General features: G+C 38.7%; 2 protein-coding genes across 4 annotated transcripts; one reads left to right on the top strand and one right to left on the bottom strand.

Moving 5' to 3' along the window:
- Positions 1-321: 321 nt before the first annotated feature.
- Positions 322-4,021, top strand: LOC104121428 (uncharacterized). 3 transcript variants are annotated; one of them, XM_009633422.4, is made up of 4 exons: positions 322-536; positions 654-751; positions 2,501-2,721; positions 3,699-4,021. In XM_009633422.4, the coding sequence occupies exons 1-4, from the start codon at positions 471-473 to the stop codon at positions 3,734-3,736; spliced, it is 423 nt and encodes a 140-aa protein (XP_009631717.1). In that variant the 5' UTR covers positions 322-470; the 3' UTR covers positions 3,737-4,021. The 3 variants fall into 3 exon arrangements, 1 of the variants encoding a protein (XP_009631717.1); XR_001966921.3 differs by lacking the exon at positions 322-536 and adding an exon at positions 2,004-2,064 and having other exon boundaries at positions 555-751; XR_011414942.1 differs by lacking the exons at positions 322-536; positions 2,501-2,721 and having other exon boundaries at positions 552-751.
- A 469-nt stretch (positions 4,022-4,490) lies between these two features.
- LOC138908405 (uncharacterized) lies at positions 4,491-5,860 on the bottom strand. The gene is made up of 3 exons (XM_070199070.1): positions 5,314-5,860; positions 4,832-5,217; positions 4,491-4,745 (listed from the first exon to the last, which is right to left on the bottom strand). Exons 1-3 carry the CDS (start codon positions 5,858-5,860, stop codon positions 4,491-4,493), a joined length of 1,188 nt encoding a protein of 395 aa, XP_070055171.1.
- Between the last annotated feature and the right edge of the window lie 17,142 nt (positions 5,861-23,002).

Consider the following 23,002-nt stretch of genomic DNA (forward strand, 5'->3'; position numbering starts at 1 on the left):
CGGACCCGAACCAACTAACCCGATAAGTCATAAATCAATTGTAAGGCATAAATTGAGCAGTAAATGGGAAAACGAAGTTATAATATTCAAAACGACCGGCCGAGACGTTATAACCTGTGACTACTGTATTAGATGCCTCAACATCCTGTCTGGCCATAGCAAAGAATCTCGGCGGTCGAGCCGCTTCACTACAATAAAAAAGGCTTTTAGTGGCAATAACTTAATTACCACTAATTTATTCTGTATAGGTCAATATTAGTGGCAATTGAATATTTGCCGAGAATAAATACTTTTTACCGGCAATTAAAAAAACTTGCCACTAAAACTTACGCTTTTTAGTCTTTTACTCTAACTCTTACAATTCCAAGAGCGGGACCGTTTTTCACAATCCCTCCAAGTTGTTTTTCATTTCCCTCCTTAATATTAATTAACTATTTTTTTTATATTTTATTCATCAATATCCTAGAGGAATGACAAATGAAAATAACCCTAACACTCAAAATTCATCTCTATTTACTACTGGATCGGTTACTCTGGTAATTATCATTAACTTTATCCTCTTTCTCTTTTGACTACTACCTGAGAAAGATTCATTATTTATTTAATAAATTAATGAAGAACATCAATGAGTTTGAGGCTTTGTTGTTGCATAGCTGTTGCGCTTCTTCTTCTGCATTGTCACTCGAGGAATCGATGGGCATGCTATTTTTCTGAAATGGAAGGAGCCAAATGTTGTGCCTCTGAGCTTAAGGTCCCTTCTAATCTCTTTTGTTTTATGTATTATGATAAATGGCAAATGTCTATTAGAGATTTTTTAAAATACTTTTCTGCATCAGGTGCTTTGTGAATTATTATTGATTTTCTAGAGAATTTATTTTTCTTTGATTTTATAGTCATGTTCTTTTAGTTGTTGAATTCATTGTCTCATGAGAATGAAATTTTCTCTCGGAATATTGTAGATTTGAAGAAAAAAAATATTAAGAAACTTTAGCTAAAAGAAGTAGTAAGAAAGAAAGCTTCAAAATGTTAGTGAATACAAAGAACTTTGGATATGTAGTTTCTATAAATAGTCTGAAAAGTTTGATTGTTGCTAACTAAATATGCAGATAAAAAAAAGGAGAAAGACAAATAAAGTATTTTATTTAATAATTACCAAACAAATCAAATATGCAAATCGGAAAGCCAATGTTGAAATCTTAATCAATATTTACTCTAGCCATGTAAATCGGGAGTCTCAATTTGTTCTTTTGACGTATTATCTATTAAAATTACTATCCTCAAACAAGGTATTATTGAGTAGGTTCATATGAATTCTTCATATTAGGAGTTAAAACAGATAAAAATTAAAAAGGTATCATGTTTTTACCTATATCTTATCAAGAGGTTATTTGTTAGATGTATTAGATTATGTTTAATTTCTTTTATTACCCCTCTACAATATCTCAATATTCTAGAAGTTATGTTTGCACAAATGTACTTTGTTCTAATTGGTTTTCTAGAATAATGTAGCTCTCATGAGAGCTAACGAAGGAAGATAGTAAGAATTTTATTGTTGTGATTGGTGATATACTGTTTTATTTTCCTTCTTGCACAGATAGATCATAAACTATCACAAGATACTAGGGAAGCTATTTATAGAGTAGTGTCAAAGCTAATTACTAATCTTCTTGTACTAAATTTTCATGAAAGTTGAAATCTTAAAAGATATGTTTTCTATCCATGATGTTGTTGTTGCTGCAATTGTTGAATAAGTTTCTGCTGCTGAGAATTACTTAGTTCATCTTCAATGGGATTATTTTATTGTTAATTGGTCTTCTTATTCTCTTCAAGAGTCTTATGTCTATATCATTAAGATGATGTTCGATAGAGGAAAATTAGTTTGTAACATCTAACTTGATTATCGGCACAGAGATAAGCTTACATTGGAGGTAGATTTATACATTAAAATACTTAAGATACTTATGTGGTCCGCTTGTCTCATAATATATTGATATTTATAATAGGTTCTCGATGCAAATAGCTGCCATGAACAAGCTACATAAATGCCATGAATGCCATTTCAAAGTAAAGATTCCTTTTCGTTTTTCTATTTAAATTTATACTGCTTATTTCTGTTCTGCAACTTGCTATCTCTATAATATCCATGGTATAATAAGAGAAACATGTAGTAGTTAACTCCTTGGTTTTAGTCATGTTGCTCGTCTGTTAGGATAGCGATGTTAACCAATTCTAAAACTTCTAAATTCTTTAATATGATTGGAGCTATGATGTAATATGTTGGTGAATACAATATGAGTTGCTTATTTTTCCTTTTCTTTTCTTTATCCACTTTCATTCACATTTTATTTCTGCCTTGTTTTTATTCTATTGTTCATGTTTTTCGTACTTCTCGAGTTCGATCAATAGCATATGCAGAATTGAGTTTGTCCAACATTTTGTGAACAAACTTTTGGGTAATTAATTTTAAATAACTATTTTTCCCACGATCATATATTCGTAGGTGTATATTCTTCAGAGTCATTCCTTATTGGAATGTATATTCTGATTCTAGTTATGAAGATTATGAGGATGGTCCAGTACCCAAGGTGAGAAAGATCAGAAGCACCAAAGCTGCTATTACTTCTCCTAGTTCGACTCTATCAAGTACCAAAGCGAGAAGTAGAAAGGGAGGCATGGATACCTCTGAACCTCATTCAAGTGGTAAAGGAAAAAACCATCAAGGTATTTGAAGGCTTTACTCTGCTTCTAATTTTTTATATATTTGATTAGTGTTTATGGTTCTAGTGACATCTTACTAAGCCTTGAAATTCAGATTAATTTCTATTAAAATGGTAGGAGGTCATTTCTATGCATTCTTGAACATGTTGTATATAATAAGTATCATCCCAGCACTCCCTTGTTAACTTTTAAGTAGGAATTGCTAGGATTACTCTTTAATTGTCCAAAAAAAAAGCAAAACTTGTTTGTATTTGTACTGATCTAATATGGTAATGTCTTCTAAAAGAAAAGATTTTAGAAAGTCAAATAAGAAAAAGTTATACAGAAATTATCAATATTTGTTTATCTTACTTCACAAAAAAAATTATCAGTATTTGTTTATCAGCAGACATCAAACATTTCATTCTAGTGACCGAATATAAGTAAATTTATAAAGTATAAAAAGAATCAAGTAATGTCATCTATCGTATTGACCGGACAACTAAAAATAGAAATTTTATTATATTTTTAGCTTGATCCCGATTGAAATTAGATTTTTACCATTTCACATAGTTGCAAATCAGTGGCAGCCTGAGCATGTGGTCTTGTTAGTTTAGAGCACAAAAGTAAGTAGTTTTGTGAAAAATTAACTTAAAATTGCTAGTTGTCACATAGTATAGATTGTTGAGATCCTCAAAGATCGACCTTCTTTTGTTAATTAGAATTTATTTTGAGGTTCTTTATTTGTTTGTGTTGTGTTGGTTTCAAAGTTTGCACGCAAAACATATAAGTGAATGAGGAACACAATGCTTTGACAGTTAGCACTTACCAAATTCGTCAGTGCATGCTTTGAACTAAATTTCAGAATTTTCCCTCGGAGTGCTTAAGTCTATTTTATGATTATCAGTTTTAAAGTAATTGTGCAATTATCACACTAGTCATAGCTTACCACTACAACAAAACAAATACTAATTTTGTGCTTTGATTTGTTTCCTATAAAGGTAGTGCAGTATACAAGGCATATAACCCAGGAGACTAGTGGCGAGGTAGTATATGGCATGAGAAGGCAAACAACTATTCTTTGAACGCTTGACTAGAGATTAAGTAGTTGTTCAGATATTTGGCATGTGGAAAATTTCATCATGATCAAGAGTTGGAGAAACTTTAATGGCGCCATTTATATATAGTATTATAGCTATTTGATAATGCCAGTTATTAGACGCCAAATTACGCTAGTTATTAAATTCAAATATGTTACCTTTTTGGTTATGTTGTTGACACTTTAAAATTATGAAATAATAGATTTTGCTGTGTATTTAATTAAGTGTAATGAGTTTTTTGAGATTGAATCTTATTCTTATTATAATTAAATTTCAATATGGATAATGTGCATTACATGTTATGAAAAGAACCTTTCTTAATGCTTACTAGCAATAAGAAAGTTCATTAAGAAGTCCTATTTTGCTGGCAATTAGATGGATTCTTATCGGCCATAACAAAAGCCTTTAAATATATGAACAAAGCCTAACTCATATATAGTTATAGTGCCCATAAAATTTGCCGCTATAAGGGCTCTTTTTACCGTCAATTGAATGGGTCTTTATCGGCAATAACAAAAGTCATAAATGTATAATATTGGATATCTTAGTGGATTTTTAGTGGCCATTTTAATTTCTGGTAAATAATTACTGCTAAAACTTAAGTACTTTTAGCGGCAATAAAAGGGATCTTTACCAGCATTTCGTACAATGGCCGCTAAAGCCTTTAGCGACGCTGGCTACACCGGCCAAAAATTAATTAACGGTAAATATTTTAGCGGCAAATCTTATTGCCGCTAAAGAGCATATTAATTGCCGCTGAAAGACTTTTTTGTAGTAGTGTCCCTGAGCAGCCTGTGCACCTTGTCGACCCTGTCCACGATCAACCTGCGGAGTGGCTCTAGCTGACTGAGTCTGAGTCTGTGTACCTGTAAACATTCTCTGCGGCTGTGGAGTAGCATGGCTAATAGAAGAATTTCCTCTAGTACAATACTTAGCAATATCCCCTTTCTGACCACAAGTAAAACAAGCTCCATCTGCTCCAAAACAACGACTACTGTGATTTCTACCAAAATTCGAACACCTCGAATGTTGACCTGACTGATATGAGCTATTATCCCTCCTCTGTATCTGTTGCTGCCCCTGTCTAGCTGGATAAGTACTCCTAGAAGACTGCACCACTGACTCTGATTGAGTAGGTCTGGACTACTCCTAGAAGACTGCACCACTGGCTCTGACTGAATAGGTCTGGACTGCCCACGATTAAAACCACTCTTGCCCCTAGATGGAGCTCCACTAAACCCGTCGGTGCTACGATCCCTTTTGCTTTCTTGATCAGTCTTGTCCCTCTCCTGATAGGACTCATAACGGAGAGCAGTGTCAACTACCTCTTCGTAGGAATCACCTCGAATATCCCTAACCACCGGACTATGATAACGATGCTCAAGCCCATCCACAAACCTCCTCATCTTCTCATGCTCATCTGCAACCAGAAAAGGTGCATAACTGGCTAAGTCAGTGAACTTAGCCTCATACTCTGTAACTGTCATACTGCCCTAGCGCAGCTGCTCGAACTGACGTCTCATGTTGTCTCGCTTGCTCAGTGGAACGAACCTATCCATAAACATAGCTGAAAACTCTGACCAAGTAATGGGTGGCAACCCTGCTCGTCTACTTCTCTGAGTTGAATTCCACCATGACTCTGCAGACCCTGAAAAGAGAAACGTAGAAAACTCCACCCCTCGAGTCTCCTTCATCCCCAATGTAGTTAGTATCTTTTCACAACGTTGAATGAACTTCTGGGGCTCAATAGAAGCATGTGTGTCATCGAACTCTGGTGGTTTAAGATCCATGAAATTCTTAAGATCCTTAGACTGACCTGTATTTGCAACTGGCTGAACAACCTGCAGAGGGGCCATCTGAGGAGCTACTACATTCAGCTGAACCTGTGCTTGCGCCTGCGAAGTAGTTTGGGGAGTTGGAAGTCCACCGTGAGTAGGCACTAATGCCTCTAACACATTCAACAAACTCATCACTGCATCTGCAGGTAGGGTAACAGTAGGCACAATAACTGGCACTGGAGGTGGAGCATCATGAACCACCTGTTCTTGTACTAGATCTGGCATGGTAGCTTGGGTTTGACCCGTGTTCACAACTTCAGTCTGAGGAGACTAGTCTGATGAGCCCCAACTTGACCACCACCTCGGGTAGTACCCCGTCCAGCCAGCACCACGTCTAGCAAATGAGGGTGTACGTTTCCTAGTCATCTGTGAGAGAAACAACCCAAAGTCAAATTCAAGTAATCTCAACGCACGATCAAGGAATGAAAGAAGGCAAAACATCCTAAATGCTTAGTAGCCTCAAGATCATACGTATGGGTGACTACATACCCATGAACCAGACTCTACTAAACACTGCTCCATGACCCCGAGACTTAAAGCCTATGCTCTAATACCAACTTTGTCACGTCCCAAACTACCCCCTGGACGTGAGTGGCCCCCAGCTAACGCCACCTGCCAGGCGAACCCCTTCCTCAAACGTCTAACCATTTACATAAACACTTATAGAAAAACTAAGTGTAGGCTAGAAGTATTATTAATAGTTAAAGACGAAACAATCATCACCCAATACCTTAGTCAATGGATAGAAAAATCAACAATCACTCAATATATAAAACTCTAGCCCAAATCCCACTCTAAGACCATGGAGCATCTAACAGAGTAATATGAGTTTCACTGACGGGTATGCAAACCCCAAAGAAAAGGAAATAACTAACATAAACTAGATAGACCTGCAATGACAGCCTCCACGAACAATGCGGTGGCTCACCTCAGCAACAGAATCAGCCCGAACGAACTCTTCAGCCACTAGCTCTATTGTCCGCAACAGTATCTGCATAGAGATGTAGGTAAGGAGTGAGTTATACATAAATATAACCCAGTAAGATCCTCGACCCGCTACTTTGAAAATCTCTGGAACAAGTGTTAGAAAATACAAATACATCACAACAAGAACGATATAATAAATATGATAACTATACAATAACTCAGTATATTAGTATCAACAGAGTTAACAAGAATTAACCAACAAGGGTACATACTAAGGACTTGTCATAATTGCAGTGAAAGTAATTAACCAACACCTCTATAAGACCACAACGGTACCACAATGCCTCAAATATGTAACGGAGCATACACAATGCTCATTGAAGCATACACAATGCTCGGGTGTTGTACAAAGGCATACACAATGCCCCAATACCATGGCTCACAGCCGTATCAACTTAACACCATGGCTCACAGCCGTATCAAAGTATGAAACTCAACATCATGGCTCACAACCGTATCAAAGTATCAAACTCAACACCATGGCTCACAACCGTATCAAAGTATCAAACTCAACATCATGGCTCACAGCCGTATTAAACTATCAAACTCAACATCATGGCTCACATCCGTATCAAAGTATCAAACTCAACACCATGGCTCAAAGCCGTATCAAAGTATCAAACTCAGCATCATGGCTCACAGCCATATTAAGCTATCAAACTCAACATCATGGCTCACAGCCGTATCGCACCATCAAACAACTTATAAAATAATTTTTTTGTATCTTTTATAAAATAATATGTTTGCGGCTAGTTTAAAACCACCAATTCTTTCAAGCGCACGCTTGTCCCAACACATAGACCAGGCACAAAAAATATATTTTTTTAAAAACTGGTTTTAAAAAAGCAATCATCAAAGCTTAAAGTCTCACTTACCTTGCTAATGGGAAGTTCTCCAACCTTGCAACGTCTCGAATGCCAATCAAATGGTCTTCAATGGCCTCAATCTATCCAAAATATTGAATAACACGTCCTAAGTAGTTTAGGTGAATAATTTTCACAATTTAGGAACAAGTCAAAATCAAAGTCAACCCCAGTCCAATTAATAAAAAAATCTGTACACAACTCGTTAAACACAGATCATGAAATACCAAGCAGTGTTGGATGCAGAATGTATTCTGCGGTGCTAACCCGACCTCATTATTATAATTCCTACTCATTTCCAAGCATATTACCCAATCATTAGGTAATAATCATGCATCCTAAATTGAAATCGGAAGATATTGAATTATAGAGCAAAAGTTTTGTTCTCTGTCTCAGTACCGAAATCCCATATATATTAGTATGTGTAATTCCACTTCTATTCAATTATTATACAATCATTAGGACCCAATCACCAAATAATCATTACTCCCCACATTCTACCCAAATTGTTGCATAATCACTTTTCCCTAAATCTAAAGGGACGACTCCATAGCAGATTAACAACTTCTTTCCTCCCATGGCAGTATAGCTTTTATTACCAAAATCATAGTAATCACTGTTGTACTATTTCCTTTGTCTCACAAATGATTGGCATAATAAATCTTTTGCAAAATCCATATTGTGTCCTACTGTGATAAAGAAATAACTGATTGTTAGTTTTGTTCCCCTTTCACCCAAATTGCAGTCCACTGTTTTAAACGCTTCTGTTCCGCCTTCCGTCACAGTATCAAGATTCTTTATCTATTTTGTACTCTTTTCTTTTCTTTCTTTGTTATTAACTAAGACCACTGCATATTAGAGTCCGGAACCTAATGTGAACTTTTTGGACTCAAATGACCGAAATGAATGAAAAATAAATATTGTGACCAAACTATATATAGCGCCCTTTTAAAGGGCGCTATATGTGAAGCTGATTAGACGTGCAGGTATAACGCAGTTTATTAAGGCGCTATACCCCTTCAAATATCCGTCCCTTCCCTTTCCCCCGTTACAGAAGCAAAACACCCCCCCCCCCCCCCAATTTTTAAATCAAACCAGCGGTCCCCCCTCCATTAACGACCCAAAAAATTCGAGTGGACCCCACCCGTCCCACAAAAAGTAAAGATTATTGGTCTCACATCCTAGCTAAGCCTTCTCTCGTTGTGGGTTGCTCGTTTCAGATTCAAATCTTCAACTTTCCAAAAAACATAAATCGAGGTATTCCGATTTAGTTTTTGTCGAAACTCGTATAAAAAATACATATTAGTTGTTTTAAATGTGTTCTATGTTGTTTTGTGTTTTTTTTTGCGATTAAACTGGTATGTTATTTTTATCCGGACTATGTAAAAATATGTAAAAATTGAGAAATCATTATTATTTATTAAAATAAATGTTAATAATTTACTTTTTACTGTTGTATATGTATTTTCGTGAATGTTTTGTGATTAAATGTATTTGTTATTTTTATCTGGTTTAGATTATTTATTTGCTTAAAGACGAGTAATATAGTCCCCTTTTAGCGTAGTAAAATGTAGTGCCTTTTAGCGTAGTATCCCTGTAGTTATTGAAATTAATCATTTAAGTATCTCTTATACCCAAAAATACGTCAAAATAGCTGATAGATCAAACACAAACTCTGTCCAATTCTAGTCAACGATCGTAAGAAAATAACATGAGAAAACAACAATATTTTCCAGATATCTTGGTGCTAATGGGCCTCAAGATATCGAGCATGGAACTCATTTGTGAATATTTAATAATTAAATCTTGTATAATTATAAAAATTAATTATTTAATTTTATTATAGTAAAAAATAAGTGAGTAACAAACAAACGTATAAAATAAAATATGTAAAATAATAAAACTATATATAAATTAATAAAACTAACACATACAAGAATTCAGGATATCTTGGTGCTACTGGGCCTCAAATATCGAGCCTGGAACCCATATGTGAATACTTAATAATTAAATATTATATAATTATAAAAATTAAGTATTTTATTTACAAACAAACATATAAAATAATAAAACTAACATGTAAAATAATAAAACTAACACATACAAGAATTTAGGATATCTTGGTGCTACTGGGCCTCAAATATCGAGCTTGGAACCCATATGTGAATACTTAATAATTAAATCTTTTATAATTATAAAAATTAATTATTTAATTTTGAAACAAACATATAAAATTATAAAACTAGCATGTAAAATAATAAAACTAACATACACAAGAATTCAGGATATCTTGGTGCTACTAGGCCTCAAATATCGAGTCTGGGACCCATATGTGAATACTTAATAATTAAATCTTGTATAATTATAAAAATTAATTATTTAATTTACAAACAAACATATAAATTATAAAACTAACATGTAATTATTGTTGTTTAATTTACAGTAGACGACATGGAGGTTCTGCCTATGCATCCCGAACCTTCCAGCGATGAGCTACTGTCGTTACAGGGCGATCATAGGTCCTCCCACATATGGGAGGGAGAGTTACTGGCCCAGACTCTCCGCGTCAGGAGAGTGGACGACATGTGGGACTTTCTGAAGGGCAAAGTTCTCCATCCCCGTGTAGTAAGACACCTGCATGATACGGGATTCTATAGAATTTTGGAGATCGGGCGGCTGCAGCTCGATTGGTCTTTGATTATGGCCCTGATAAAGCGGTAGCGACCGGAGACGCACATATTCCACTTGCCCATTGGCGAGGCCACCATCACACTGCAGGACGTGGAGGTTATATATGGGCTGCCCGTTGATGGGCACCCCGTTGCTCTGTCGCAGGCCATGAGAGAGCTGACAGGTGGGCAGTACCTGGACATACTGCAGCAATTCACTGGTTTCTGGCCGCAGGAGGAGACTACACTGGCTAGGGCCAGTCGTCTGCAGCTGATGACTATCCGAGACCATTTGGAGGTATTGCACCCTGACATCACAAGCGATACACCGGAGCTGCATATTCATCGGTACACGAGGTTGCTACTGCTCCTTATGTTTGGAGGGGTCTTGTTCCCGAACACTTCGGGGAACCTAGTCAGCTTGAGATTTCTTCATCATCTTGAGCGGCTAGATGATTTACCCCAGTACAATTGGGGTGCTGCTATTTTTGCCTACTTGTACAGGCAGATGTGTCGGGCGACCATGGGCACCCAGCGTGACGTTGCTGGATTTTTGCCGCTGCTACAGGTGAAAACATATTCGAATACTCGATTCATTATAACATACCCAGTAAAAATATATCTTAAATTTTACGTCCACTTTGTATGTTAAGTTTGGGCATGGGACCGGTTCATGCAGTTGCATCCACCTCTACCACCATTAGCTCCGGGTGTACCACCTCCATTTCTCCCTCTAGCTAGGAGGTGGGTTCTTCGGCGGGGATATGGACGAGAGTACGAGGCTCGACATAATCTCCCTTTGTGTAGGGATTTGTTGAATTTGCTGGATGGCGCACAAGTAAATATATACCTAAGTTTACTTGGCCTGGTTTCACATATGTTGCGTATACTCACATTTTCTGTTGTTACTTAATAGTTCATCTGGACGCCATATAGCGATGCGCTGATAGCTGTCTTGCCTGATTATTGCTCGGCCGGCCAACTTATTTAGAGCTCTTCCGCCCCGTTGATGTGCCTTGATATTGTGGAGCATCATGCCACCGATCTGGTACTTCGCCAGTTTGGCCGTCCACAGCTTGTACCGCCACCGCCCACCTTGCAGACCACACATTTCTAGCGGGATGTTCATTTCAGGGTGGACCAGGCATATGTGGCATGGCTAGAGGCGCATATCGATACTTGGGACCGGCGACTTGACCTGATTCCGCCCCCTTTTCACCGCGCCAGACGGATACTGAGCATGATTATAAGTACTGGTACTGTGGCATTACCCGACTTTTTGTCGGGATTCCCATTCATCGCGCTGGCGGTCGGAACGTTCCGTACGCTGGGAGGCATGAGGCACTGGTATATTATTTGGTATCCTAAATTATAACTGTAACCTAGCGTTCCGTAATTTATATTTTACATGTTGTGCAGGCTATTGGCCTACATTTGTTCCACCAGTTAGGACTGCAGATGCAGCAGCATATCAGCGAGGGAGCGGCCACTTTGCATGAGTATGGCCGACAGGTAACAGAGCTGGCTGCCCGGACACTGCGGCGAGCACGAGAGGATGAGCGCTTAGGACACGACCCTGCTTATGTGGCGCCATAGCAGTACCATCGAGATAGGGCTGTCCCACGAGGTAGGGTTGTCCAATGAGGCAGGACTGTCCCACAGGGTCGTGGGGGCCGGCAGGGAGGTGGTCCTCGACAAGGGGGCGTTGAGGCACCTGTTGAGAATGTTGGAGCTGATCAGCCGGGTGACCTCCATGAGCCAGACTATGATCACAGCAGCATGCCGTCATACAACCTTCAGCTTGAGCTCACTCCAGGGACTTCGCAGGTGACCCCGTCAGATCTATTGTTGATTATGGGCATGAGCATTATACAAGAGGATTGGGATCAGTACTTTCCAGGCCCATCGACCGTTGTTGATGATCGGCCGACCCGAGATGTGGATAGTGGGCGCCGGCTAAGTTATGGCTCCTCATCGAGGGGTGCTGGGGATCTTTCACAGGTGCAGGTATGTTTGTATTACTATTAAATTTAAATTTGTTTTTATCTCATTGGTTAGCGATAAATATCTTTATGTTTTTCTTATTAAGGCTTCATCCTCGCCCGTCACGGAGGCCACTTTGTGCGATGCTGACCTGGCTGCGACAGATGATTATATTCAGGAGCCAGACGAGACCATGGTGAGATAATTTAAATTTTTGTGACTTAACACGTACATTACTAATATATATTTTCATATACTGAGCTGACTTATTCTTCTGTAGGTTACTGCTGGACCGACGACCCCTTCTACCAAGCCTGCCAGCACTACTGACGATCATGCTGCAGTGCATCATGTGATAAAGAGGCAACATGATGAGGATGATCCTGATAGCGTAGCCGGGCGGGATGGGATACGTCTCAGGCCAGCGGCTGGGTTGAAGCACACAGGTTGTGGGACGCATTGATTTTTTTTTTTTGTATTTTATGTAAATAATAGCAACAATTTTTATTATTTACATTATATGCGTATTATGTTTTTATGTTCCCTGTTTTTCGTTATTTTAATACTACAGCACAAACACAAACATAGCAACTTAACATAATTTAAATTCAGTACAACTAATGAAAATACATGATATGGAAAGGATAAAGATAAAATACTACACTCAACACATACATGTCATTGTGTAGTCACTACCGCCTAGTATTCTCTGCCCCAACCACTTTAATTTCTCTTCCAGTCTATTTTTTTCTTCTTCCGCCTCTTTTAGTTTCTCCTGCAATGCCGCAATTTTTTGTTTTATTTCAGACTCACGGCGTTGGTATTCACAGTTCATATCCCAAATATACTACAAAGATCGTTTGTAGCATTCCTGCTTAATGGGTTCATCAAGCGATACCTCAAAAGTACAATAATTTTCGTCATTGCCTCCAAACCTGTTTACACACATCCAGTATTTGCGCCCAACATGACCATCGGACCAACAATCCTTCACCATACAACATTTTCCACAATAGCACATTGGTTCATAATTGCGTCCAGACGTTTGTTAATTCAAAACAAAATCATATTTTTATGGAAAGTTTTGCTATTTGTTTTGGTTAAGTGCAGATAATAACTAAAATGCTCTAGTTAAAGATTCTGTCGGGTACAATACAGCTTTTGCAGGCGGGCAGTTTTTCAGGTCGACAAGACAACACACATAACGTAGTATTTACCCGCGCTATCCTATTACATACGGGACTAGGACTAATATATATATATATATATATATATATATATATATATATATATATATATATATTCACATAATTATCAAACATCTTCCTCCTCCGACAATGTAATTTTCTAATAATTTTAGATTGAAATTCGAAAGTCAACGTAATAAGTTTGGTTTTTTAATCCAATACTATTTTTGATAACATGACTGGGAGGGAGAAATTCATTAATTTACTCCACTGATAATGTTAAATATCAATAAAATTTAACAACACATAAGTTCAGGAATATGAACTTCTCTTTATGTCTTATTATCAAACTCATGTAGTTACGGGATCATGACAAAATGAAGGAAAGGTTTATCCTTAACATACCGTAATATCGTTGAGTCCTAAATAGCTTTCAAGAAACTCTTCAAACAACTCAAATCAATCTATCATAGCATAACGAGATTCAAAATCAGTGTTGAGTAAAGGCTAAGTCTGTAACTTAAGCTAGTAGCTTGTTTTATGTAAATTTGGGCAGAATCTCCCTTGTAACAAGGGCCTCCTCCAATACCATATACCAACAACAACAACTAGAGCAATATAATAAGAACAACATCAACAATAGGGTACAAAATATTTCATTAACAAGTCATCAACATATCACGATGAGCGGCAAGCTCGGATTGAATCCCTTAAGCACCCTTCAACCCCATTATCATTCATTCTTAAACTTAGTAATATATTCAGTATAATAACCAATACCTTTTAAAGGATTTCCAACCTTGTACTTAATTTTAAAGTTACCCGAAATAGCCCAACATAGAAGAAAAAAATTAAAATGCTTGACTTCATTAATGTGGTAGAATAGAGGGGGAGGGGGAAAGGGGAGGTGGGAGTTTGGTAGGGAAGACGAGAGAGCTGGGAGGGAGGGGAAAAGAGAAGGAGAAAGGGAAATGTCTTTTTTTTTTCTATCTCATTTATATTTTATTCTGATTCTCATATTTTTTAATAAAAATAATACTATCCACGCGTCTTGTCAGCGTGATTTGCACACAATTTAGCCATGTCAGTTGCGTCCCTTCCACATAGGCATAGTCAACGGTCAAAGGTGTTTATTAGTATCCATTCCGTCAAGTTGGAGTGTTCAAATGGGAAAAGTGTAAGTTCATATATCGGCTTTGTAAACGGGTACAAGTTCGAGTGGCCACGAGACCATTTGGCCAATAATTAAAAGATCATTAAATCAGAAAATATTTTCCTACATTTTGCAATAAAAATATGTCGTTATATGATGCACATCACGGAACAATCTTGCTTCAAATCAAAGAGAAGAACTATTTTCCGACGTAATTTGTCGGCCAAACCAATGGTTCTCTTCTCAAAGTAATAGAAAAAGTCTCTCTAGTTGGACTTCTATCAATGGAATGACAGTGAATCAAAACTAGTTTAGTATAGGAAACTTTACTAAAATCAGTTCTTTCAAAATTTTCAATCGAAAAATCGAGTTTTTAGATAATGGCATTACTCCTGAATGACACACATAATAACTTAAACAAACACATGAACAAATTATTGTTCACAGTTTATGGGATTCTAAACTTCTTTTAAGCTTCGAAAAAGATACTCCAGATAAGTTGTTAACAAATACATTGACTCAATCCTCAACTAGTTATGAGCAACATTAATTACTTGTTAGTTTGTCGAAATAATTATAAAACGACAAAGGGCCAAATATACCCATGTACTATTAGAAAAGGTTTAAATATACCATTCGTTATACTTTGAATCCAAATATACCCCTATCGTAATACTATTGGTTCAAATATACCCTTTTTCTGTTAAGTTTGTCCAAAGTAAACATCTAATATTACGTGGCACTAACTTTCTCACTGCGAGGAATTATTTCCTCCACCGTAGGAAAGTTCTCATCTTCAATGGTGACAGAAACGCCATCAGCGCGAGGAGGCATAAGCACCGCCAAAGGGACAGGGTCAGTTCCCACACCGGAACCAGAGGATACATTAGCCATATTTTCAATGAGAGAAAGGATATTCACGCAAAGAAGGAGTAGAAGCAACATGAAGAACTAAGACCAGGAAACGACACAAAGCATCGAGAAAATGCGCCATAATGACGCATGATGTCATGACATCATTCTAGCGCAGAAATGATGCAATCCCAAAGGTCATGACTCACGAAAGGCCACGTTGCCAGCTTGTCCCAAACTTAACTGCCCGACCCACTCGTTCACTCTTATGTCACGACCCCAAATTCCCTCTGTAGGATATCGTGATAGTACCTAATCTCTAAGACTAGGTAAGCCTATCAATGTGGAATAAAAATTTAATATGAAATAAATAAACTATAATTCAAACAATTTCAACTCCCAAAACCCGATAGAAATAGGTCACAAACTTCTAAGAATTTATCCTCAATGTCTCTATATAACAGAGTCTAAGAAAATAAGGAAGTAACATAACAAGAATAGAAGGGGACTTCGGAGTCTGCGGACACTGGTATATATACCTCGAAATCTCCGTGCGAAGGTACTCACTAATGTCTGGGCTGGTAAGAAGTACCTGGATCTGCATAAAAAGATGTGCAGAAGCGTAGTATGAATATACCACAGCGGTACCCAGTAAGTGCCAAGCCTAACCTCGGTAGAATACTGACGAGGTCAGGTCAGGCCCTACTGGAAAATAATAATGGCATGGTAAAATATTTAATAATATAATAAAATAAAATAACAATGGAAATAAATCAAGTAGTATGTCACCATTTAATTACGTAAAATAATGGTAAATAATATCTCGTAGAATCAAAACAGAATTCCTTTCAACTTTAAGAAAATCACAATAAATAATCAAAGGCAACTGTGGCCATAAATCATTATCAACAAGAGCACTCACGAGGTACCGCCTCGTAGTCCCATATCATAAATAAATTTAAAATATCTCATTTCATTATCTCACCGCAGGAGCCTTCACAATTTATTTTAAAGAAAATATTTTTCCCGAAATAGCATCCCGCGTTTTAGCCATCCTTATCACACCGCATGACTTCTAGTAGTTCCCTTACTAGTCACACGTATCTAGCCACCCTTATCTCAACGTATGTGTTTCAATACTCAGCCCTTATATCACCGCATTCGAATCAACATCACAATATATCACAATTTATACCCGAAGCGCTCAAATACTTTAACTTGCCAAAATAATTCAACAATAATATTTTTTTAAAATGAAGAGTTCACTGCTCCATCACAATGAGTATAAAAATCTTACAAAAATATTCAGGAATAAATAATTCAACAATTTAGTATTTCAAAAACTTTAATACGTTGCTTAGATACCAAATTTAAATATATCAATTACTTCATATTAATAATATTTAATTTAAAGAAAATCAACTCAAATAATGCACAGAATAAAAGAAACTAAGTTCCAACTAAATAGATAAAATAATTAGCAGGAAAAGGTCAAGCAAATTAAAAATATAAAAATTAAATCAATAATGATGAATATAACAAAATAAAATAATTTAATTAATGCGCAATAGTGATCTACACAATTTAAAACATTATCTTTCACATTTAGCCCGTGTACATACTCGTCACCTCGTGTACACGACTTTTCACATATTACAATTATCAATCCTAGGAACATTTCCCCCACACAAAGTTAGACAAGTCACTTACCTCGACATGCTCCAATTTAATCACGTAGTATGCTTTTTCCTCGATTTTCCAATTCCGGTCGACTCGTAACTAGTCATAATTAATTCGATACAATTAACAAAATTTATAGAATCAATTGCATAAGAAAATACTATATTTTTTAATAAAATCCAAAATCAACTCAAAAATGGACCGTGGGGCCCACATCTCGGAATTGGCAAAAGTTACGAAATATGAACGCCCATTCAACCATGAGTCTACCCATACTAATTTTACCAAAATCCGACCTCCAAATCTTAATTTCTCATTTTGAAATCCCTGGGCCTAAATCCTCTAATTTCACCTCAAAAACATGTAATCTATTTGAAATATTCAATAATAATCCAATATAATTGTCTAACAATGATCACATGTGACTTACCTCAAGATTTTCTATGATTTCTCGCTCTAAAATCGTCTCACCCGCTTTTGGAAATGTCAAAAATGATAATTTCTCGGACCCTTCTGTTTTGTACATTGTCCAGTGCTTTCGCACATGTGGACAAAATTCTCGCACCTGCGGTCCTGCATTTGCGGTGAAATACCGCATCTGCGGAAATTGCTCAGCCCAGCTGCCTTCGATTCTGCGAGCTTTGGACCGCATCTGCGCCTTCGCAGGTGCGAAAAATTCCATCGCACCTGCGGGCCTGCCCGCACCTGCGCCCTTCCTCTCGCTTCTGCGCAACATGAGCCGCATCTATGGCATCGCACCTACGGCCAATTTCTCACAGGTGCGATTACACCAGAATACAGAAATTTTCCTAGATTTCTTCTAAGTCCGAATTTGATCTGTTAACCATCCAAAACTCACTCGAGACCCTCGGGACCTTAACCAAATATACCAACATGTCCTAAAACATTATCCGAACTTAGTAAAAACTTTAAATCATATCAGACAACACTAAAAGCACAAATCACACCTCAATTCAAACTTAATGAAACTAAAGAATTTTTAACTTCTACATTCGATGTCTAAACCTATCAAATCAAGTACGATTGACCTCAAATTTTGCACACAAGTCATAAATGACATAACGGAGATGTGAAAATTTTCAGCATTGGATTCCGACCCCGATATCAAAAAGTCAACTCCCCAGTCAAACTTCCAAACTTTAAATTCCTATTTTAACCATTTCAAGCCTAATTTCACTACGGACTTCCAAATAAAATTCCGATCACGCTCCTAAGTCCAAAATCACCATACGGACCTACTGGAACTGTCAAAACACTGACCCGAGTCTGTTTGCTCAAAATGTTGACCAAAGTCAACTTAGTTGAGTTTTAAAGCTCTAATTCATATTTTAATCGATTTTCACATAAAAACTTTCCGGAATATTTTACGGACAGGGCACGCAAGTCGAGTAATGATAAATAGTGCTTTTTGAGGTCTTAGAATACAGAATTAATTATTAACTTTAAATATGACATTTTGGGTCATCACATTCTCCACCACTAAAACAAACGTTCGTCCTCGAATGGAGTTAGAAAAAGTACCTGAGCTGGTGAATAAGTGTGGATAACGGCTGCGCATATCATGCTCGGTCTCCCATATCGCCTCCTCGACTGGATGACCCCTCCACTGAACCTTCATGGAAGCATTGTTCTTTGACCTCAACTCTCGAACCTGCCTATATAAAATAGCCACTAGTTCTTCAATATAAGATTGATCCTTGTCCAACTGAACCGAACTTAAGTCTAACACATAAGACGGACCGCCGTGATATTTTCGAAGCATAGAAACATGGAATACTGGATGAGCCACAGAAAGACTAGGTGGTAGTGCAAGTCTGTAAGCCACCTCTCCAACTCTATCAAGAATCTCAAAAGGCCCAATATACCTAGGGCTCAACTTGCCCTTCTTCCCGAGCCTCATCACACCCATCATAGGCGAAACTCGGAGCAATACCCGCCCACCAACCATGAATGCAATATCATGAACTTTCCGATCCGCATAACTCTTCTGTCTAGATTGAGCTGTATGAAGTCGATCCTCAATCAACTTACCCTTTTCCAAGGCATCCTGAACCAAGTCTGTACCCAATAGTCTAGCCTCGCCCGACTCGAACCAACCTACTGGAGACTGGCACTGCCTACCATACAAAGCCTCATACGGAGCCATCTGAATGCTTGACTGGTAACTGTTGTTGTAAGAAAACTCCGCAAGTGGTAAGAACTGATCCCAAGCACCCCCAAAATCTAACACACACGCACGAAGCATATCCTCCAGTATTTGAATAGTGCGTTCGGACTGCCCATCCGTCTGAGGGTGAAATGCTGTACTCAACTCTACCCGAGTACACAACTCATGCTGTACTGCCCTCAAGAACTATGATGTAAACTGCGTACCCCGGTCAGAGATGATAGATACCGGTATGCCATGGATTCTGACAATCTCGCGAATATAGACCTGAGCCAGCTGCTCCGAAGAGTAAGTAATAACCACAGGAAAGAAATGAGCTGACTTGGTCAATCTATCCACAATCACCCAAAGTGCATCAAATTTCCTCTGAGTCCGTGGGAGTCCAACAACGAAATCCATAGTGATCCGTTCCCATTTCCATTCTGGAATTTCTAGCTTCTGAAGGAATCCACCCGGTCGTTGATCCTCATATTTCACCTGTTGACAATTTAGACACCGAGCTACATACTCAACTATGTCTTTCTTCATCCGCCTCCACCAATAGTGATGTCTCAAGTCCTGATACATCTTTGCAGCACCCGGATGAATGGAGTATCGCGAACTGTGATCCTCCCGGAGAATCAACTCATTCAAGTCATCTACATTGGGTACACATAGCCTACCCTGCATCTATAATATGTCGTCATCTCCAATAGTGACTTCCTTGGCATCACCATGCTGAACTATATCCTTAAGGACAAGCAGATGGGGGTCATCATACTGACGTTCCCTGATACGATCATAAAGAGAAGACTGAGAAACCACGTAAGCCAAAACTCAAATCGGCTCGGAAACATCCAGTCTAGCAAACTGGTTGGCCAGGGCCTGAACATCCAAGGCTAAAGGCCTCACTACTACCGGTAAATATGCTAAGCTTCCCAAATTCTTCGCCTTACGACTCAAAGGCATCGGCCACTACATTGGCCTTCCCGGGATGATAAAAAATGGTGATATCATAATCCTTAAGCAACTCCAACCATCTCCGCTGCCACAAATTAAGATCCTTCTGTTTAAAAAGATATTGTCGACTCCGGTGATCGGTGTAGACCTCACAATGGACACCGTATAAGTAATGCCGCCAAATCTTCAAGGCATGAACAATAGCTGCTAACTCAAGGTCATGTACATGATAGTTCTTCTCATGCACCTTTAACTGTCTGGACGCATAGGCAATCACCCTACCGTCTTGCATCAACACTGCGTCGAGACCAATACGCAGCGCGTCACAATAAACAGTATAAGACCCTGTACCTGTAGGTAATACCAATATCGGGGCTGTAGTCAAAGCTGTTTTGAGCTTTTGGAAACTCTTCTCACATTCCTCGGTCCACCTGAACGAAGCATCCTTCTGGTTTAATTTGGTCATAGATGCAGCAATAGAAGAGAAACCCTTTACAAATCGGCGATAATACCCTGCCAAACCAAGGAAACTCCAGATGTCCGTAACTGAGGACGGTCTAGACCAACTCTGCACTACTTCAATCTTTTCAGATCTACCTTGATTCCCTCGCACGAAACTATATGACCCAAAAATCCCACTGAATCAAGCAAGAATTCACACTTTGAAAATTTTGCATATAATTTCTTTTCTCTCAAAATCTGAAGCACAGTCCTCAGGTGATGTTCATGATCTTCCCTACTCCGGGAATACACCAGAATGTCATCAATAAACACAATAACGAAAGAATCAAGATAGGGCTGAAATATACTATTCATTAAATGCATAAATGTTGTTGGGGCATTGGTCAACCCAAAAGACATCAAAAGGAACTCGTAATGACCGTACCGAGTCCTGAAAGTAGTCTTCGGTATATCTGGCTCCCGAATCTTCAACTGGTGATAGCCTGAACGCAAGTCGATCTTAGAAAACACTCTGGCACCTTGAAACTGATCAAATAGGTCATCAATACGTGGCAATGGATACCTGTTCTTCACTGTAACCTTGTTCAGCTGGCGGTAATCAATACACATCCGCATAGAACCATCCTTCTTCTTTACAAATAAGACAGGAGCACCCCAAGGTGATACACTGGGCCGAATGAAACCCTTATCAAGCAACTCCTGTAACTGTTCTTTAATTCCTTCAACTCCGCTGGGGCCATACGGTATGGTGGAATAGAAATGGGCTGAGTACCCGACAATAAATCAATGCCAAAGTCAATATCCATGTCGGGTGGCATACCCGAAAGATCCACTGGAAATACATCGGGAAAATGCCTTACTATAGGAACTGACTCCATGGTAAGAGTATCAACACTAACATCTCTCACATAGGCCAGATACGCATCACACCCCTTCTCAACCATTCGTTGAGCTTTAAGAAATGAAACAACCCTGCTAGGAATATGATCCGAGGTACCTCTCCACTCTAGCCGCGGTAGACCTGGCATATACAACGTCACCGTTTTGGCGTAACAATCAACAATAGAATGATAGGGCGACAACTAGTCCATGCCCAAAATAATATAAAAATCCACCATACTGAGTAATAATAAATCAGCTATGGTCTCAAAACCACTAATAACAATTAAACACGACCGATACACGCGGTCCACAATAATAGATTCACCCACGGGTGTAGACACATAAACAGAAGCACTTAGGGAATCACGTGATATGCCCAAATACGAAGCAAAATAAGATGACACATAAGAATAAATGGAGCCTGGATCAAATAAGACTGATTCATCTCTATGACTGACTGGAATAATACCTGTGATAATAGAATCGAATGCAACGACATATGTTCTAGTAGGAATGACATAATATCTGGCCTGGCCTTCCCCTCTAGGGCAACCTCTACCTGTCCGACCTCTACCTCTAGCTGGTTGTGCAAGTGGAGTGACAATTGGTGCAATAATCATGGCCTGAGAAGCCTGAGGGGCCTGTGGAATGGGTGGGGCCTGAGAAATCTGTGGAGGTGTACCCCTCCTAAACCTGGGGCAATCTATCATAATATGACGAGTGTCACCACACTCAAAACAAGCCCTCGGAGGATGTGGCTCGGGCCAGATCGATTAGACTGCCCACTGAAAGCACCCCGTACAAGAGGTACAGTAGACACTGGCGGTGTATAATATGGAACCTGAGGTCTGGGAGTAGCCGGAATACCACTGGAAGCTGGAAGTGCTGAATGAATAGGATGGCTCACATAACCTCTTCCATGACGGGCTGCAACTGGGGCACGAGAATTATTATATATGCCAGAATCTCGGGGTATCTTAGCTTTCCTCTCTTCCCTCTCCCGGATCCGCATACCTTCCAATCTCCTAGCAATTGGCACCATCTGTTGGTATGTGATGTCCATATCTAGCTCTCGGGTCATACTGTATCTGATATTAGGGTGGAGACCCTCTATATATCTACGAACCCGCTCTCGAACAGTAGCAACTAAGGCTGGTGCATGCCTTGCCAAATCACAGAATCGGACCGCATACTCTGACACAACCATAGAACCCTGGTGCAGCTGCTCAAACTCTGTGTGCCATGTATCTCTAAGACTCTGAGGAACATACTTCCTTAAGAACATATCTGAATATTGAGTCCAAGTGAGTGAAGCTGCCTCAGCCGGACTATTCAACTCATATGCCTGCCACCACTAGTAGGCTGCTTCTCTAAACTGGAATACGATGAAAGCAACCCCACTGGAATCCACAATACCCATAGTACGAAGGATATAGTGACATTCCTCCAGAAAACCCTGAGCATCCTCTGAAGCTAAACCGCTGAAAGTGGGAAGGTGGTACTTCTTGTACCTCTCAAGACT

The sequence above is a fragment of the Nicotiana tomentosiformis genome, chromosome 3 (genome assembly GCF_000390325.3).
Source record: "Nicotiana tomentosiformis chromosome 3, ASM39032v3, whole genome shotgun sequence".
Taxonomy (NCBI): domain Eukaryota; kingdom Viridiplantae; phylum Streptophyta; class Magnoliopsida; order Solanales; family Solanaceae; genus Nicotiana; species Nicotiana tomentosiformis.